Source organism: Oryctolagus cuniculus, chromosome 18 (assembly GCF_964237555.1).
Source record: "Oryctolagus cuniculus chromosome 18, mOryCun1.1, whole genome shotgun sequence".
NCBI lineage: Eukaryota > Metazoa > Chordata > Mammalia > Lagomorpha > Leporidae > Oryctolagus > Oryctolagus cuniculus.
Genome location: NC_091449.1, coordinates 30,583,296 through 30,601,233, shown reverse-complemented (window position 1 = coordinate 30,601,233; position 17,938 = coordinate 30,583,296). Strand labels below are relative to the sequence as shown.

Here is a 17,938-nt window from a genome sequence, read left to right as displayed (position 1 = left end):
GATTATATGCTCATAGTTTTTTATTTTATTTTATTTTATTTTTGATAGGCAGAGTTAGACAGTGAGAGAGAGAGAGACAGAAAGGTCTTCCTTTTTCCGTTGGTTCACCCCCCAGGTGGCCGCTACGGCCAGTGTGCTGCTGCAGCCTGTGCGCTGCGCCGATCTGAAGCCGGGAGCCAGGTGCTTCTCCTGGTCTCCCATGCGGGTGCAGGGCCCAAGGACCTGGGCCATCCTCCACTGTACTCCCGGGCCACAGCAGAGAGCTGGACTGGAAGAGGAGCAACCGGGACAGAATCCGGTGCCCCAACTGGAACTAGAACCCGGGGTGCCAGGGTCGTAGGCAGAAGATTAGCCTAGTGAGCTTCAGCACTGGCCTGCTCATAGTTTTTAAAGACATTTTATTTTTTGTTCTATTTGTAAGGCAAAGAGGGAGATGGAAAAGGGAAGGGTGGGGTGGAAGATCTCTTCCAGATTGCTAGTTCACTCCCTAAGCGCCGGCCACAGCCAGGAGCTCAGGACTCACTCAGGTGGGTGAGGACTCATTCTCCCACACGGGTGATTGGGACCCACGTACTTGAGTCATCACCTGTTGCCTCCTAGGGTGTGCATTGGCAGGAAGCTGAATTGAAAGTGGAAGAGCCTAGACTTGAACCAGGCACTCTGATGTGGAATTTGGATGTCTAAAGTGGGGACTTCACTGCTGTGCCACATGCTCACCCTACTCGTAGTTCCTTCTATTCTAATTTCTTAATCAGAACCATTAGCTTGGCAATTGCTGAAATTAATAATTTTGGATCATTAATAGTACCTTTCCCTTGTTCCAACACTAGGTTTTTTTTGTTTTTCCCTTCTCCCCTTTGCCATGTTTCTTCTCATTTGTGGATTTTGAGCAAATGGTAAAATAATACATGTGCTTAGTCTGATTTTATTATTCAGCTCTGTACTTAATATACATAGTCTGTTCTAGATTCTGAAATAAGATAGAGTTCTAACTTTCAAAAGTTTATAATTAATTCAATGCTGGAGACTGAGCATATAAGTAAATGAATAACAGATTGTAGTTGTAGTAGAATATAGGAAGTAATTTCAGTTAGAAATGACCTATAAACTTAATATCTGAAGGGAAAAAAGCCTGCCAAAGGAAGAATCTTAGGAGAAGAGCTCTAGGCAGAAGGATTAGCAAATACATAGATTCAAGCAGAGGGAGGAACTTATTTTACTAAAGAGCATCATGTCTGGGTAGAGAGAACAATGCAGAGTGTTATAAAAAAAAAGTTTCAGTAAGAGGCAAGTGTCAGATCCTATTGGGGATTTGTAGTCTTTGGTAAGGGATTTTGACTTTAAATATAGTGAAAAGCTGGGGCTGTTGTTGTGGGTTAAACTGCTAGGATGCCAGCATTTTATATTGAAGTACTGGTCTGAGCTCTGACTGCTTCACTTCTAATCCAGTTACTTGCTAATGTGCTTAGTAGGTAGCAGATGAAGGCCCAAGTAGTTGGGCCCCTGCCACCCATGTGGGAGATGATGGAGTCCTTGGCTTTGACTTAGCTCAACTTTGCCTGTTTGCAGCTATTTGGGGAGTGAATTAGCAAATGGAAGATCGATCTCTGTCTCCCTTTCTCTCTATCACTGCCCAAATCTTAAGAAAATTGTTTAAAATTGCAGTGGGTAGGGCTACCTCCTGGAGCACCAGTATCTCATGTAGGTGCTAGTTCAAAGTCCAGCTGCTTCACTTCCAATCCAACTCCCTGCTAATGTGCCTGGGAAAGCAGTGGACGATGGCCCAAGTGCTTGGTCCCCTGCACCCCCATGGGAAACCTGGAAGAAATTCCTGGCTCCTGTCTTCAGCCTGGTTCAGCTCTGACCATTGAGGCCATTTGGGGAGTGAACCAGCAAATGGAAGATCTCTGTTTCTTCCTCTCTGTAGCTCTGCATTTCAAATAAATAAATCTTAAAAAAAAAAAAAAAAAAAAAAAAAAAAAAAAAAAAACTAATGAAAAAAGCAAATGAAAGTCCTTATGAAGGGAAGCTATACAATTTACTATGTATTTTAAAATATTTATTTATTTGAAAGGCAGAGAAAGATTGAGAGCGATCTTCTGTCTACTGGTTCATTTCCCAAATTTCCCTAATAGCCAGGGCTGGACCAGGCCAAAGCCAGGAACTAGAAACTCAATCCAGCTTCCTGCTAATCATATCCTAGGAGGCAGCAGTTGATAGCTAAAGTCCCTGTCCACCAACATGGGAGACCAGGATTGAGTCAAAATTCCTTACCAAAGACTACAAATGAATTAAATCACAGTATTAGTTAAGGTCTCCTATTACTATTCCATTTATAGAACACAATGCTCTTACGTCAGAAATTAGCTCATCTGTGGCTGAAATGAAAACACTTCTCTAATGTTTTCTGTGGATGCTGTTTGATATTATTGTAACCTTAATATATATAGCTAAGCTCATTTTGCTTCTATGTATTTGTAATATTTCAATTTGTAACACAGATAAGAGACAAAAAAGAATAAAATATTTTTTCGTTTCCTAATTCTTCACCAGTTTTAGTTTGGAAACAGAAAGGAGGAAAAAGGCAGAAAGGAGGCTGTGAGTTTGAACTTACAGGAGCTAAATTTAAAGCTCCCACATAAAGAAACTTATTTTCTCGTCTGACATTCCTCTTATCTCATTTGTTATGTGGATATGAATTCTGTTGAATTTTTTTTTTTCAATATGGGTGTGGGAGCATTTGTGTTGTGGTTGTAGTTTTGTAAACGATGTCAGGAACTACAGTGATGTTTAGAGAGTAAAAAGAAGACAATGAGAACTTGGGCAAACAGTTCTTGCTAAGCCCTAAAATATATCACTTTTATTCATCCATACAGAAAACAAGCATGAGGCCAAGAGGAGGCGAACAGAGAGAGTTAGGAGAGAGAAGATAAATTCTACAGTAAATAAAGATTTAGAAAACAGAAAGAGGTCTCGAAGTAACAGCCATTCAGATCATATCAGACGAGGAAGAGGAAGACCAAAAAGTGCATCTGCCAAAAAACATGAGGAAGAAAGAGGTATGACTAAATCGAAGCAGTTTTTTTTTTTTTGATAATTAAATTGATCTGAAATTTTAATTAGATAGTAGGGAGGCATTGTGCTCCACACAACTCATATTTTAGTTTGAAAGCATGCCCTCTGGTAGATGCTTAATTAAAAAAAAAATCACAGTACTTTAACTCTAATTGGAAAAAACTAACAGCTTAAATTAGGTAAAATCCACCTTGGTATATAAACTACCATTAGTAGAGTTTAGAGATAATTTGTGTGTGAAATCCTCAATTGAGAAGCCTGTTAAAATGATTGAACTTTTTACAAAGGATTAAGTCTGAATCTTGTTATGACTTATTTTAAACTGTATATACAATGAGTTTTAGAAATTTACTATTTAAAATGTTTTTGTTGGGCCGGCGCCGCGGCTCACTAGGCTAATCCTCCGCCTAGTGGCGCCGGCACACCGGGTTCTAGTCCCGGTCGGGGCGCCGGATTCTGTCCCGGTTGCCCCTCTTCCAGGCCAGCCCTCTGCTGTGGCCAGGGAGTGCAGTGGAGGATGGCCCAAGTCCTTGGGCCCTGCACCCGCATGGGAGACCAGGAAAAGCACCTGGCTCCTGGCTCCTGCCATCGGATCAGCGCGGTGCGCCGGCTGCAGCGCGCCGGCCGCGGCGGCCATTGGAGGGTGAACCAACGGCAAAGGAAGACCTTTCTCTCTGTCTCTCCCTCTCACTGTCCACTCTGACTGTCAAAAAATAAAAATTAAAAAAAAATAAAATAAAAATTAAAATGTTTTTGTTATGGATTTTAATTTTGTTTTGTTTTGCTTTTTAATTTGAGGGACACAGACTGAAAGAGACTTTCCATTAACTGGTTCACTCCCCAGATGAATACAGTAGCCCATGGGGGAGAGGGGAGAGCCAGGAACTGAGTCCAGGTCTTTCACATCTGTGGCAGGGACCCAAGTACTTGAGCTATCACCACCATTGTTCCAAGGTGCACATTAGCAGGAAACAAATTGGGAGAGGAGCTGGGATCACAAACCCAGGCACTCTGATAATGGATGTGCACATTCCATGTGGTATCCTAGCTGCTAGGCCAAATGCTTGCCCCAGTATGAATTTTTAAATTGCTCATTGGGAGATTTATATGCTCCCTACTTTGAGACAGATTTTGCATAGTTAGATGAATTCTTCTTGATCCAAATTACATTTCTATTTTTCCTTAAAAGTCCTGTCTTCTAATAGGTAATGTATCTACCAATAACTTGCTTTTAGCCATTAACTAAAACTTAACCTTCTCTTTTTGATTTACATCTTTTTTTTTTCTTTCTTTTTTTTTAACAGGCAGAGTTAGTGAGAGAGAGAGAGAGAAAGGTCTTCCTTTTTCTGTTGGTTCATCCCCAAAGTAGCCACTACGGCCAGTGTGCTGCTGTGGCCGGCGCACTGCGCCGATCTGAAGCCAGGAGCCAGGTGCCTCCTCCTGGTCTCCCATATGGGTGCAGGGCCCAAGGACCTGGGCCATCCTCCACTGCCTTCCTGGGCCACAGCAGAGAGCTGGACTAGAAGAGGAGCAACCAGGACAGAATCTGGCGCCCCAACAGGGACTAGAACCTGGGGTGCTAGCGCTGCAGGCGGAAGATTAGCCTAGTGAGCCGCAGCGCTGGCCAATTTACACATCTTTTTAAAAAGATTTATTTATTTATTTGAAAGTCAGAGTCACAGAGAGAGAGAAGGAGAGGCAGAGAGGGAGAGAGGTCTTCCATCCTCTGGTTGACTCCCCAATTGGCCGCAATGGTCGGAACTGCACCAATCTGGAGCCAGGAGCCAGGAGCCTCCTCCCGGTTTCCCACAGGGGTGCAAGGGCCTAAGGACTTGGGTCATCTTCTATTGCTTTCCCAGGCCATAGCAGAGAACTGGATTAGAAGTGGAGCAGCTGGGACTTGAACTGGTGCCCATACGGGACGCCAGCACTACAGGTGGCGGTTTTACCAGCTGTGCCACAGTGCCAGCCCCATGAATGTCTTTTTAACATTTTAACTTGGCCGGCGCTGTGGCTCACTAGGCTAATCCTCCGCCTTGTGGCGCCGGCACACCGGGTTCTAGTCCCGGTCGGGGCGCCGGATTCTGTCCCGGTTGCCCCTCTTCCAGGCCAGCTCTCTGCTGTGGCCCGGGAGTGCAGTGGAGGATGGCCCAAGTGCTTGGGCCCTGCACCCCATGGGAGACCAGGATAGGTACCTGGCTCCTGCCATCGGATCAGCACGGTGCGCCGGCCGCAGCGCGCCGGCCGCAGCGGCCATTGGAGGGTGAACCAACGGCAAAAAGGAAGACCTTTCTCTCTGTCTCTCTCTCTCTCTCACTGTCCACTCTGCCTGTCAAAAAAAAAAACAACAACAACAACAACAACAAAAAAACATTTTAACTTAATCCCTATATGCCCATTAAATGCCTTCTATATGTTTTAACTTTCAAGCCAGTAACTAACTAAAAAGAGGAATAGATGCTCCTTTTTTTTTTTTTGGACAGGCAGAGTGGACAGTGAGAGAGAGAGACAGAGAAAGGTCTTCCTTTACTGTTGGTTCACCCTCCAATGGCTGCCATGGCCGGTGCACTGCAGCTGGCGCACTGCACTGATCCGAAGGCAAGAGCCAGGTGCTTCTCTTGGTCTCCCATGTGGGTGCTGGGCCCAAGCACTTGGGCCATCCTTCACTGCATTCCTGGGCCACAGCAGAGAGCTGGCCTGGAAGAGGGGCAACTGGGACAGAATCCGGCGCCCCGACCGGGACTAGAACCCAGTGTGCTGGCGCCACAGGTGGAGGATTAGCCTATTAAGCTGCGGCGCCGGCCACAGTTGCTCTTTATAATTCTTTAAAAAACTCTGTCAAAATTATTTTATCTTCAGTGAAATTCCTTTATATTTTGTTATAAGTTGTGCTTTGCTTTTTGAGGTATTTATTTTTAGGAACCCAAGTGCTTTCTGCATAAATGTAAATTTCTGCTATTTTAGACATTGAGGATTTTTACCTATTTGCCCTTTCTTTATATTTGTGTGCTTTTAATTGAATAATGTTAACAACCATTAGGTAAAATAACATTGGTTTGCCTGTACTTAGCTTTTGTCAAACTTAAAAATGTCTTAATATTTTGTAAGTAAAGGAATAAGGCTTATATCATATTTGACTATATTTCCATGAAGGCTGTATTTAAGTACTGTTTAAATCCATGGGTGATTTTACTTTTTTTTTTTTCCTCTTCTAGAAATTTTGAATTCTTTGCTCAGTTTGAATATGCTGCTTTATTTTTGATTTATTTATTTGTTTATTTTAATTTGAGAAGTAGAGAGAGAAACAGAGAGAAAGGTCTTCTATCCTTCTGTCTCTCCCTAACTGGCCACAACAGCCAGAGCAGAGCTGATCTGAAGCCAGGAGCCAGGAGGTTCTTCTGGGCCTCCCATGTGGGTGCAGGCGCCCAAGGACTTGAGCCAGCTTCTACTGCTATCCCAGGCCATAAGCAGAGAGCTGGATGAGCTGGATCAGAAGAGGAGCCACCAGGACATGAACTGGCGCCCATGTGGGTGGCTGGCGCTGCAGGCAGAGCCTTAACCCACTGTCCCACAACACGGGCCCTGAATATGCTGCTTTAGTAATGGATTAATCAGAAAATCAATATTAAAGACTGTTTTAGAAGGGAAACTGATTTAAAAAAAATTGACAGAGAGAAAAAGAGAAATACTGCTTGTCCCCGAAATCAGAACATTTCCTTGCAGTTGGAGTTAAGGGAATATAACTGAAAGAACAGAGAAGGAATGCTTCTAGTGGTAAGAGATGAGAAAACAGATAATGACGGTCTTTTAGTTAGAGAAAGGAAGTTTGTATAGTTGTGCTGGGACTTACATGTAGTCTTGAACTTTCACTTTATAACTTGAAAAAAGATGCATTTATTTGGCTCTAAATATTTTTCAGGTGTTTTTAGTTTACTATTGGAGAATTTTAAGAAGTTTGTTTTTCGAGAAAGATATGCTTTTGATTTATTTGCTTTTTATAGCTATGATAGGAAGTTGCTTAACGCAAATTTTGTAGTATTAACAGGCATTTTTTAATATAGGCCAGGGTATCAGCAAATTTTTTCTGCATAGAGCCATATATTTGCTATTTTAGCTTTGTGGGTCACAAGATTTCTGTCACAACTACTCAGCTCTGTCATGGTAGCTGGAAAGTAGCCATAAGCAATATGTAATCAAAAGGGCATGGTTGTAATCTAGTTAAACATTAAAAAAACCTGGTGATGGACCAGATGTGACACCAGGGCTGCTATTTGTTAATCCTTAATGTAGGCCATTGGTCTTTAAATATAATATAGATAGCAACTATAAACTTTTGAAATGTTTAAATAAAATTCTTTTTTTAGAATAGACTTCTTTGATATACTTCTTAGTCTTAAGTAGCTTACTTGCTTAATTAATTTCTTTAAGATTCATTTATTTATTTAAAAGTCAGAGTTACACAGAGAGAGCAGAGACGGGAGGGGAGGTCTTCCATCCGCTGGTTTACTCCCCAATTGGCCACATGGCTGGAGCTGCGCCAATCTGAAGCCAGGAGCCAGGAGCTTCTTCTGGGTCTTCCACGTGGGTACAAGGTCCAAAAGACTTTGGGCCATCTTCCCACTGCTTTCCCAGGCCATAGCAGAGATCTGGATTGGAAGTGGAGCAGCTGGTTCTCTAACCGGTGCCCACATGGTTTGCTGGCACTTCAGGCCAGGGCATTAACCCACTGCACCACAGTGCCAGCTCCGCTTAATTAATTTTATTAATTCTCTGCTCTTAGGACACTTGGAAAACCAGAAGCAAGCTTTAGCTTCATTTGAACATAGGGATTAAGGAAAACCTGTCAATATCTGTAAAAAACAAAACTTAATAATTGACTATTATTTTCTATTTTGGAAAAGATTAGGAAGAATGGAAAAGGAAATCTCCCTTTCCCCCAAATTTATCTTTTGAAAAATATGAGAAAAAAGTCTCTGATCCTTGGGGCTGGCGCTCTGGCATAGATGGTGGAGCCACCGCCTGCAGTGCTGGCATCCCATATGGGTACCAATTTGAGTCCTGGCTGCTCCACTTCTGATACAGCTTTTTGCTGTGGCCTAGGAAAGCAGTTGAAGATGGTCCAAGTCTTTGGGCCCCTGCACTAGCATGGGAGACCTGAAGGAAGCTCCTGGCTCCTGGCTTTGGATCAGCGCAACTCCAGCTATTGTGACCATCTGGGGAGTGAACCAGTGTTGGAAGACCTCTCTCTCTGTTTGCCTCTGCCTCCCTGTAACTCTGCCTTTCAAATAAATCTTTAAAAAAGAAAAAGTCTCTGATCCAAGGAACACCAGGCTTTGGCAGGGAAACTTATTAGGTTCAGGATGATGGGTAAAAATTGAACATGATAAATGTTGAGTTCTTCAGTTAGACTTTATATCTTCCACATAAAAAGAGTTTGGACATATCTTCTCTGGGTAATCTGAAGAGCCCAGGAGAAAAGCACTAAAATAATAATACTTTCATTAGTGATTTAAGAGAAATGGCTTAGTGAGATAGTTCTGATCTGATGACTGGTCAAGCTCCACATATGTGTACCTGCTTCTAATCAGCTTTTTTGGACATATTCCTAAATATGAATATTGCCAAGAATTACCAAGATATCTGGAAGAAAACAGTGTGAACTGCTGAGTCTAACTCAACAGGAGAGAAAAAAATAACTTAGGAAATCAAGTTTTTGCTGGTGTTTGGGAGGAGAAAAGTATGAAAAGTATCAATATCCTTAGCAAAAAAAATACATTGTAATCATGAAACAGAAACAAAATTATATTTAAAAGGAATTTGCAGAAGTCAGAAACACACCTGGAAAATGAACTTTAATGTGAGCAGGCAGTTAGCCTAGTGGTTGAGATGCCTGTGTCCCATATCTGAGTACCTGGGTTCGATTCTGGGCTCTGTCCCCTGACTCCAGCTTCCTGTTAATGCAGACTCTGAGAGGCAACAGTGATGGCTGAAGTAGTTGGGTTCTTGCCACTCATGTGGTAAACCCAGATTGTGTTACCTGCTCCTGGCTTCAGCCCTGGCCGTTGTAGATATCTGGGGAGTGAATCAGCAGATGGGAGCTCTGCCTGTCTGTCTCTGTCTCTCTTCCTCTCAAAGGAAAAGATGAACTTCAAAATATTAAAAAGTCCCAAAATATGATTCACATAAATGAAGAACTTTAATGGAAAGATTAAAGGTAAAATTGAAGGAAGGTAAAGAGATGAAAAGATCAGAAATTTAGAGGACCAGTCTGAGGTCTAACATCTGTAAATATTTGAAGTGTCAGGAAAAGAACATAGAAGGAGAAAGAAGTCATCAATGGAATAATCTAATAAAGTTTCCCAAACCTGAAGAACATAGTTTCCATAGTAAAAGTCCCCACAAAATTCCTAGCCCTATGCATGATTAAAAATAAAAATTATATCAAAGCATATCATCATATTTTATATCTCTTTGGTTAAGGAGAAAGTCATTAGATTTTCAGAAAAAGCAGAGAAATGAATCAAACGGATACTGAAACTAACTGGAATGCTACCTAGCAAGGAACAGAATACTGAGAAACAGCATCAGTGAATTTCAAAAACATCAGAAGGAACAAGCTAGACACAGAATAGTATATATTATATCATTTAGATGAAGTTTAATAGCAGAGAAAATGAAGCTGTGGTAATAGAGATCAGAACAGTTAGTTGCTGGTGAGGGTAGGGAGGGATTAACAGGAAAAGAATGAGGAACTTTCTGGAGTGAAGAAAATTATCTTGGTTGTGTGGATTACATGGCTATATATATTAGTCAAAACTCATCCAGTTGTTTGCTTCAAGGACCTATGTATTTCACTGTATCTAAGTTTAGCAATAATTTTGAAAATAACTATTAAAAAGGTATTAGTTTTTCTCAACATTGTACCAGTAGTCAGAAGGCAGTTTAATGCCTTCATAATTCTAAGAGGAAACCTACATGTCTTTGCTTAGACAAACTATGAATGAGTGATAGAATAAACATATTTTGTGATATTCAGGGTCTTGGAAAATTTGCTACTCACACTCCCTTTCTCAGGAAGCTATTGCAAGTTACATGCTACCAAAATGAAGAAGTGATCCTGGGCTCCAGTACAAAGAGGATCCAACTTGAGAGAGAGAGATGAGGATTTCCAGTGATATTGAAGAAGGCATGCAAGATAATTGTGCAGTAAGCCTAGCAAACAACCATTACAGATTGGAGCAGGTCAGAAGGCTTAGAGGAATTTCTTCAACAAGATGAAATTTATAGAATACCTAATATGTGTAAACAGCCTGAAAGAAGACTTATACAGTGGGGACAGAGTTTGAACTAGAAATGAAAACCAAGCAAATGGAAAAGAAAATCACTTCCAGGAAAAAACTGTGTGCAGGAAAAGTGAGGTCACTTACATAGTCATCATAATGTAAACACTGAAAATTGATGTTACTGAAATTGTAATTTGTAATGACAAGATGAGAGAATGAGCAGAGTGTTTTGGGAGCAAGAGATGCTAAACAATAAAATCCTAATTTTCCATAATGGGAAGTGAGTGAGTGATGCCTAAGATTAAGCAGTGGCATTTTATAAAAATATTACTTAGAGATAGATTTGTTCTTGTAAAAAGCAAAAAGGAAAACTAAAAAAAAGTGGTTGTATTTGGAGAGTGGAAAGTAGAGGGAGAACTTCTGTTTTTTGTAACCTAGTAAAAATAATTTGACTGTAAATTACATACATGTATAGCCTTGATTAAAATGTCAAAACAAAATAAATAAAAATAGAATCATAATGAGCTTGAAAAAAGAATTTGGAAGAATACATACTACAGTGTTAATTGTGATTTTAGTTGGCTCAAGAGGTATATTTTTTTTCCTTATTTTTCAAATTTTTTACCCTGAATTTGGGTTGTATTTGTAATAAGGAGGGGAAAAAATAGAAATAAATGTTGGTTTTATTTGTTTCCTGTAGCAAAGTTCAGGTAAGGCTGTTAAAGACACCACTGAAGGGACCATGTTCTAGGGTGAGAAAATTCATTTTATTTGAGACCTGGGAGCCTGATACTAGTGAGGAGAAATACTTGAGATTCTTTCAGAAATGATGTAGCTATTAGACTGTATTTGTAAGAACGTATATAATCTCTACTTAATTTTCATTTCAATACTTCATTTATATAATTTTTAAAATATTTTAAGTTTAATAGTATAGTACTGTATAATAAATGTACATTTTATGTATATTTATTGTCATTTAAAGAAATACTTGACAGCTCAATTTTTAAAAAATGATTGCATCTAGTGCCTTTGTGTTAAACTTTCCCTTTTTCTTTTAACAGAGAAACAGGAAAAAGAAATTGACATCTATGCTAACCTCTCTGATGAGAAGGCTTTCGTGTTTTCAGTCGCCTTGGCAGAAATAAATAGAAAAATTATCAATCAAAGACTTATTCTCTGATACTTGTCTGCAAAATCTGTTGACATTTTCTTCAGGATTACATCAGCAAATTCTCAAACAGTTAAGGACCCTCAGGAGCATTCTGACTGCATCTATAAGGGCCATTGATTGTTTTTTTCCCCCATCATTTAGCCTGTGCCACACTTTGGGAACAAAGTGTAGGCTTGGACTGTTCTGGGATTTCCTTGTTTACCAAGGAGTATTGTCAGTGTTTCGTGTTTGGAATATGAGTACGTGTAGTTATATATATATTAAAAAAAAGCTGGATAAAGAAGGGTGGGGTGGGTATACAAGTATGAGAACTAGGGAAGAAAATGTTTGTTTTCAGGTTTGCCACCAGAGATGCAATATTTTAAATACTGTCAGAAAGAGTGACTTTAAGAATATATATTTCAGATTTTCAGCACTAACAGATGCCATATATACAGTTCATTTACTACATTGGCAACTGATATTTTATTGAATGGGAAATTAAGAATATAAACTGTAAATTTTGTCTTAAATTGATTTTTTCTTGGCCTTTATTTTTATGACTTATGGTATGAGTTATATTTTAGGATGTACTTTCTGGACAGTTTGGAAGTTTGGGTGCTATATGAAGAAAAACATTTAGGAATATATCATACTTCAGATATAAACACCTGTTTTCTTGAATGTAATTTATTTATTGGTTAAAAAAACAACTTTTCTGCTCTCAAGATGGTGCCTGTTAACCTAAACATAAAATATATTTATTACATGTGAAATATTTCTTAGATAGCCACTTTTAAGCAGTAATGTTTTATCTGAATGGATGTTCATTTATACATCCTGATAATTATTTAAATTGTTACTTAACCTCACTCTGAAAGAAAAAAATAAACCTTAATATTGAAACTAAGTAGATTAAGTAGTATGGTGTAACCTTTTTGTTCTAATGAAGTTTGTGAAATATATTTAATTTTTTGTGTTAAATCATAACTGTTTATAGTTGATTTATACTAATGCTTATGCACTTTGGCATACCAGTTTAATGATTAACATTCAAATTTGGCAATCACTTCCTTTATCTTCAATCTCAGTTCCCCCAATCTTTCTCTTTTACTTTATTTTACTTTACTTTCTTTTTCTTTTTTCTTTTCTTAAAAAAACAAAAGGTTTATTTATTTGAAAGGCAGAGGGAGAGAGGTCTTCCATTTGTTGTTTCACTCCCCCCAGGAGCCAGGAATTCCACCTACGTTTCCTGCATGGGTGGCAGGGACTCAAGTACTTGAGCCATCATCTGCTGCTTTCCCTGTGCAGTAACAGGGACCTAGATAAGAAATGGCTGTGACTTGAACTGGCACTCTTGTATGGGATGAGGGAATCCCAAGTGGTACACGATGCCTCCTCCCCACCCCCAATCTGTTTAGTAGTCCTAAAACCTTAAATTAGGGAAGATAGTCATCAAATAGGCTTATCTCCTATATATGAGAACCTCCTTTTATAAATAATTGATATATAATTGTAATATGAGGACATTTTAAAAACTTGTGGAAAAGTGGAGTTAAAAGGTAAGTTTACTTTGGTACAAAAACTTTTGAAACTCGTGTAATGTTTTATATGCATTTCTTATAAACTTTTTTGAAGACCATCACATTTGTGGGACACAGTGTAATATTTTTTTATGAAGTTGTAAATCACTTAATTTTTTTTTTTGACAGGCAGAGTGTATAGTGAGAGAGAGACAGAGAGAAAGGTCTTCCTTTTGCCATTGGTTCACCCTCCAATGGCCGCCAAGGCTGGCGCGCTGCGGCCGGCGCACTGCGCTGATCTGAAGGCAGGAGCCAGGTGCTTCTCCTGGTCTCTCATGGGGTGCAGGGCCCAAGCACTTGGGCCATCCTCCACTGCCTTCCTGGGCCACAGCAGAGAGCTGGCCTGGAAGAGGGGCAACCGGGAAAGAATCCGGCGCCCCGACTGGGACTAGAACCTGGTGTGCCGGCGCCGCTAGGTGGAAGATTAGCCTATTGAGCCGCGGCGCTGGCCAAATCATCTAATTTTTAAAGGCAGTCTTTTTATAAGATTTATTTTATCTATTTGAAAGAATTACAGAGAGAGGTAGAGCCAAAGAGAGAGAGAAAGAGGTCTTCCATTCACTGGTTCACTCCCCAGATGACCACAATGGCCAGAGGTGAGCTGATCCAAAGTCAGGAGATTTTTCTGCGTCTCCCACATGGGTGCAGAGGCCCAAGGATTTGGGCCATCTTCTGCTGCTTTCCCAGGCCTTAGCAGAGAGCTGAATCAGAAGTGGAGCAGCCAGGACTTAAACTGGTGCCCATTTGAGATTCTGGAGCTGCAGGCTGGGGCTTTAACCCACTGTACCACAGTGCTGGCCCCAGTGTAATAGTTCAGTACATATATGTAATGTGTAATGATCCAGTCAGGGTAATCAACATATCCACCACCCTAATCATCATTTGTTTGTGTTGGAAACATTTGAAAACTCATCTACTAATTTTTTTTTTTTTTGACAGGCAGAGTGGACAGTGAGAGAGAGAGACAGAGAGAAAGGTCTTCCTTTTTGCCGTTGGTTCACCCTCTAATGGCCGCCACGGCTGGCGTGCTGCGGCCGGCGCACTGCGCTGATCCAATGGCAGGAGCCAAGTACTTCTCCTGGTCTCCCATGGGGTGCAGGGCCCAAGCACTTGGGCCATCCTCCACTGCACTCCCGGGCCACAGCAGAGAACTGGCCTGGAAGAGGGGCAACCGGGACAGAATCCGGTGCCCTGACCGGGATTAGAACCCGGTGTGCCGGCGCCACAAGGCGGAGGATTAGCCTAGTGAGCCGCAGCGCCAGCCTCATCTACTAATTTTGAGATACTCAACGTATTGTTCTCAACTTTAACATTGTCAGTTTCATCCTACATTGCCTATCACTTCCCCGAAGAAAAAAGGTCTGCATTTTTTCTTTTATTTAAATATGGCAACAGAGCCAGTGCTGTGGTGTAGCAGGTAAAAGCCACCTCCTGCAGTGCCAGCATCCCATATGGGCACCACTTGGAGTCCTGGCTGCTCCTCTTCTGATCCAGCTCTCTGCTATCATGGGAAAGTAGTAGATGATGGCACAAGTGCTTGGGCCCCTGCACTTGCATGGAAGACCCGGAAGAAGCTCCAGGCTCTTGGCTTCAGATTGGCTCAGCTGTGGCCATTGTGGCCATTTGGGGAGTGAACCATTGGTTGGAAGGCCTCTCTGACTCTGCCTCTCTGTAACTCTGCCTTTCAAATAAATAAAATAATTTTTAAAAAATATATAAATAATATTTAATAAATAAATTATTAATACATATGGCAGCCAGCAGAGGGAGCTTAAGAGATACTCCAGAAAGGACATAGAGTTTCCCCAAGAATGCCTTTTCCCTTATTCTTCATATCTACCTGCAGGTATTACTGCAATTATCTTGTGTACATTTTAAAGTCCTAGTATAAAGTTTTGCCAAGAATGTAATAATGGTTTTATCTTTTAAAGAAAATTTTGATTTTGAAGCAGAAACCTTAAAATTGTTTAATATCTAAAAAATGCTTATGAACATCCATATGCTCTCAGAAAGGCAAGAACAGCCTGTGAAGTAGACATCTCTATGAAAAATTAATGTAAGAGTGTATCAATTTAAAGCTGAAGACCATTAGAGTTATGTTAAAATATTCATTGGCTACAGAAAAAGGGAGTACTCATGACTGGGCTGACACTTCTCATGTAGAAAAGTAATTGTTTTACTTGAGATACTCATAATGTTAAGTTGGCTTATTTAAAAATTTCTTTGGCAGAGGGGCAAATTAGGTTTCCCCTGTTTGTAAGAGAACCCATCTAAACATTTGCTCTCAATGTTGTATTCTCTGAGATATATATTATATCTTGTTATAAAGCTAAAAAATTTAAGGCTGGCACTGTGGTACAGTCAGTGAAAGCCCCAGCCTGCGGCACCAGCATCCCATATGGGCACTGGTTTGAGCCCGGCTGCTCCACTCCTGATCTAGCTCTCTGCTGTGGCCTGGAAAAGCAGTGGAGGATGGCTCAAGTCTTCGGGTCCCTGCACCTGTGTGGGAAACCTAAGAAGCTCCTGGCTTTGGATTGGCACAGCTCTGACTTTTGTGGTCATTTGGGAAGTGAACCAGTGGATGGAGGACCTCTCTCTCTGGCTCTGCCTCTCTCTTTCAAATAAATAAATCTTAAAAAAAAAAATAGCTAAAAAATTTAATTTGTCTAGACTTGTTGTAATGGATCCATATAATAATGCTCTGTCACTGGTGTTGAAGAAACCTCCCTTGTCAGCAGATGTCCTAAGAGTATAATTTTAGTTATTTAATAACTTAATCCAAAATTTGTTCTGATATCCAGGGTGATGTGATCATGCAAAATTTTCTGAAATAGTTAATGCTTAAATTTGATCTCCTGAAGATATTGAGGTATTCTTAAATGTAACCAAGCTTAAATAAAGTGATTTGGGAGAATTTGGGAATTGTTAGGCTAAACTATACACATTTATCTGTTTACCCTCAGCACCCCCAACTCCATAGTATTGCAAAATGTTTGAGAACACTTTTATGCCATTTGTTAGGTTTTTTAAAAATAGCAATTTTTTTTACCCATTGATACTGCTTGTTTCTTCTCAACAATCAAAACACAAAGTTCAGTACAATTAAGCCATTGTTTTGGTTATGCATAATGTGTATTCCTCCAAAAACATGAGAAAAATAGAAAAAATACCCTCACTAAAGTTTCCCCAACACTTCTTCCAAGCACATCCCACAAAGGTGCCTTGGGGGACTCAGGAAAATGCTTAGAAAGCTGCCCGGTGAGGTATTTATGCAAAAAATGTTGCACTGGAGGTAAGAACACACTTTTATAAGATACTCATCTATTTCTCAAAGAGATCAGCAAAGTAACTTTCATATATAATATATAAATAAATATAAATGACCTTTTTTTTAAAGATTTATTTATTGGGGCCGGCGCTGTGGCGCAGCGGGTTAATACCCTGGCCTGAAGTGCCGACGTCCCATGTGGGCACCAGTTCTAGTCCCGGCTGCTCCACTTCCAATCCTGTTCTCTGCTATGGCCTGGAAAAGCAGTAGAAGATGGCCCAAGTCCTTGGGCCCTGCACCCACGTGGGAGACACAGAAGAAGCTCCTGGCTTCGGATTAGCACAGCTCCAGCACAGCCATTGCGGCCATCTGGGGAGTGAACCAGTGGATTGAAAACACCCCCCCCCCCCCGGCCTCTCCTCTCTCTGTGTAACACTGACTTTCAAATAAATAAGTATTTAAAAAAATATTTATTTATTTATTTGAAAGAGTTACACAGAGAGAGAAGGAGAGGCAGAGAGAGAGAGAGAGAGGTCTTCCTCTCATTGGCCATAATGGCCGGAACTGAGCTGATCTGGACGCAGGTGCAGGGGCCCACGGACTTGGGCCACCTTCCACTGCTTTCCCAGGCCATAGCAGAGAGCTGGATTGGAAGTGGAGCAGCCAGGACTTGAACTGGTGCCCATTTGGAAAGCTGGCACTGCAGACAGCAACTTTACCTGCTACACCACAGCTCCAGTCCCCATATGTTTTCTTTTTTTTTTTTAAGCTTCATGTCTATTGAAGTGACTCAAAAATGAAGACATTATTTATAATAAAAATAAATAAGAGACAACAGTAACCACAATTATCTTACTTTTTCAAGCTAATGACATTTGAATAACAGATAAGCAATTTTTACATTTTTAATTTAAGCTTATATTCATTTTTTATTCTACTACACAGTAAAATACTGGTGAAAATAAATAAAATGGTGTATAGAAAGATTTTTCTACAACCATTGCACAACAAACCGATGTGAGTATAAAATATGCAAGTAATATAAAATGCATTTAAATTGTCACAACATGTTTCATAAGTCATAAATATATTTCATCTACTTACAACAATCTCTGAGGTCTGAATTGGATGATTTCTTACCAATTCATTTCCATGTAGTACACTACAACATTTACTTTCTACTGTAAAATTCAGTGTAAAAATCAAACACATGCCAATTTATAAAATAAATTCCTTTATCTACCCCTGCCTTAAGCACACAAAAAATTTGTCTTAAAAAAATACTTGAAAGAAAATAGTGTTCATTCCTAAGATAGAACAAGTGTTCAGTGTTCTTCATGTGATTTTTAACAATTAGGACAAAATAAAAGTGACTGAAACGGAAATCTAACATGTACACTAGTCTTTTAAACAGATTACTGTTTATTCTAGCTGATGGATATCTTCTATTTTTTTTCTTTTATCCATATGATTGAATATGATAGCCAGGAAGATATTTTTCAAAATCAGGAAGAAAGCATAATGTACATAAAATAACAACTCCTATATCACTAAGTTTAAACTCCTGCCCAAAATT

The 17,938-nt window shown here is 40.1% G+C and overlaps 1 protein-coding gene across 3 annotated transcripts in view; it reads left to right on the top strand.

Annotated features, from left to right (window-relative positions):
- The window catches only part of C18H16orf87 (chromosome 18 C16orf87 homolog), a 37,653-nt gene extending 25,232 nt beyond the window's left edge, over positions 1 to 12,421 (top strand). The window contains exons 3-4 of one of the 3 annotated variants that reach the window (XM_002721569.5): positions 2,877 to 3,059; positions 11,423 to 12,421. In XM_002721569.5, coding sequence (XP_002721615.1) covers positions 2,877 to 3,059; positions 11,423 to 11,541 — 302 coding nt within the window. In that variant the 3' untranslated portion in view covers positions 11,542 to 12,421. Of the gene's footprint in view, positions 1 to 2,876; positions 3,060 to 10,149; positions 10,740 to 11,422 lie in introns of those variants that run through there. The other 2 variants (XM_051833903.2, XM_051833904.2) reach the window with 2 other exon arrangements.
- The last annotated feature ends 5,517 nt before the right edge of the window (positions 12,422 to 17,938 follow it).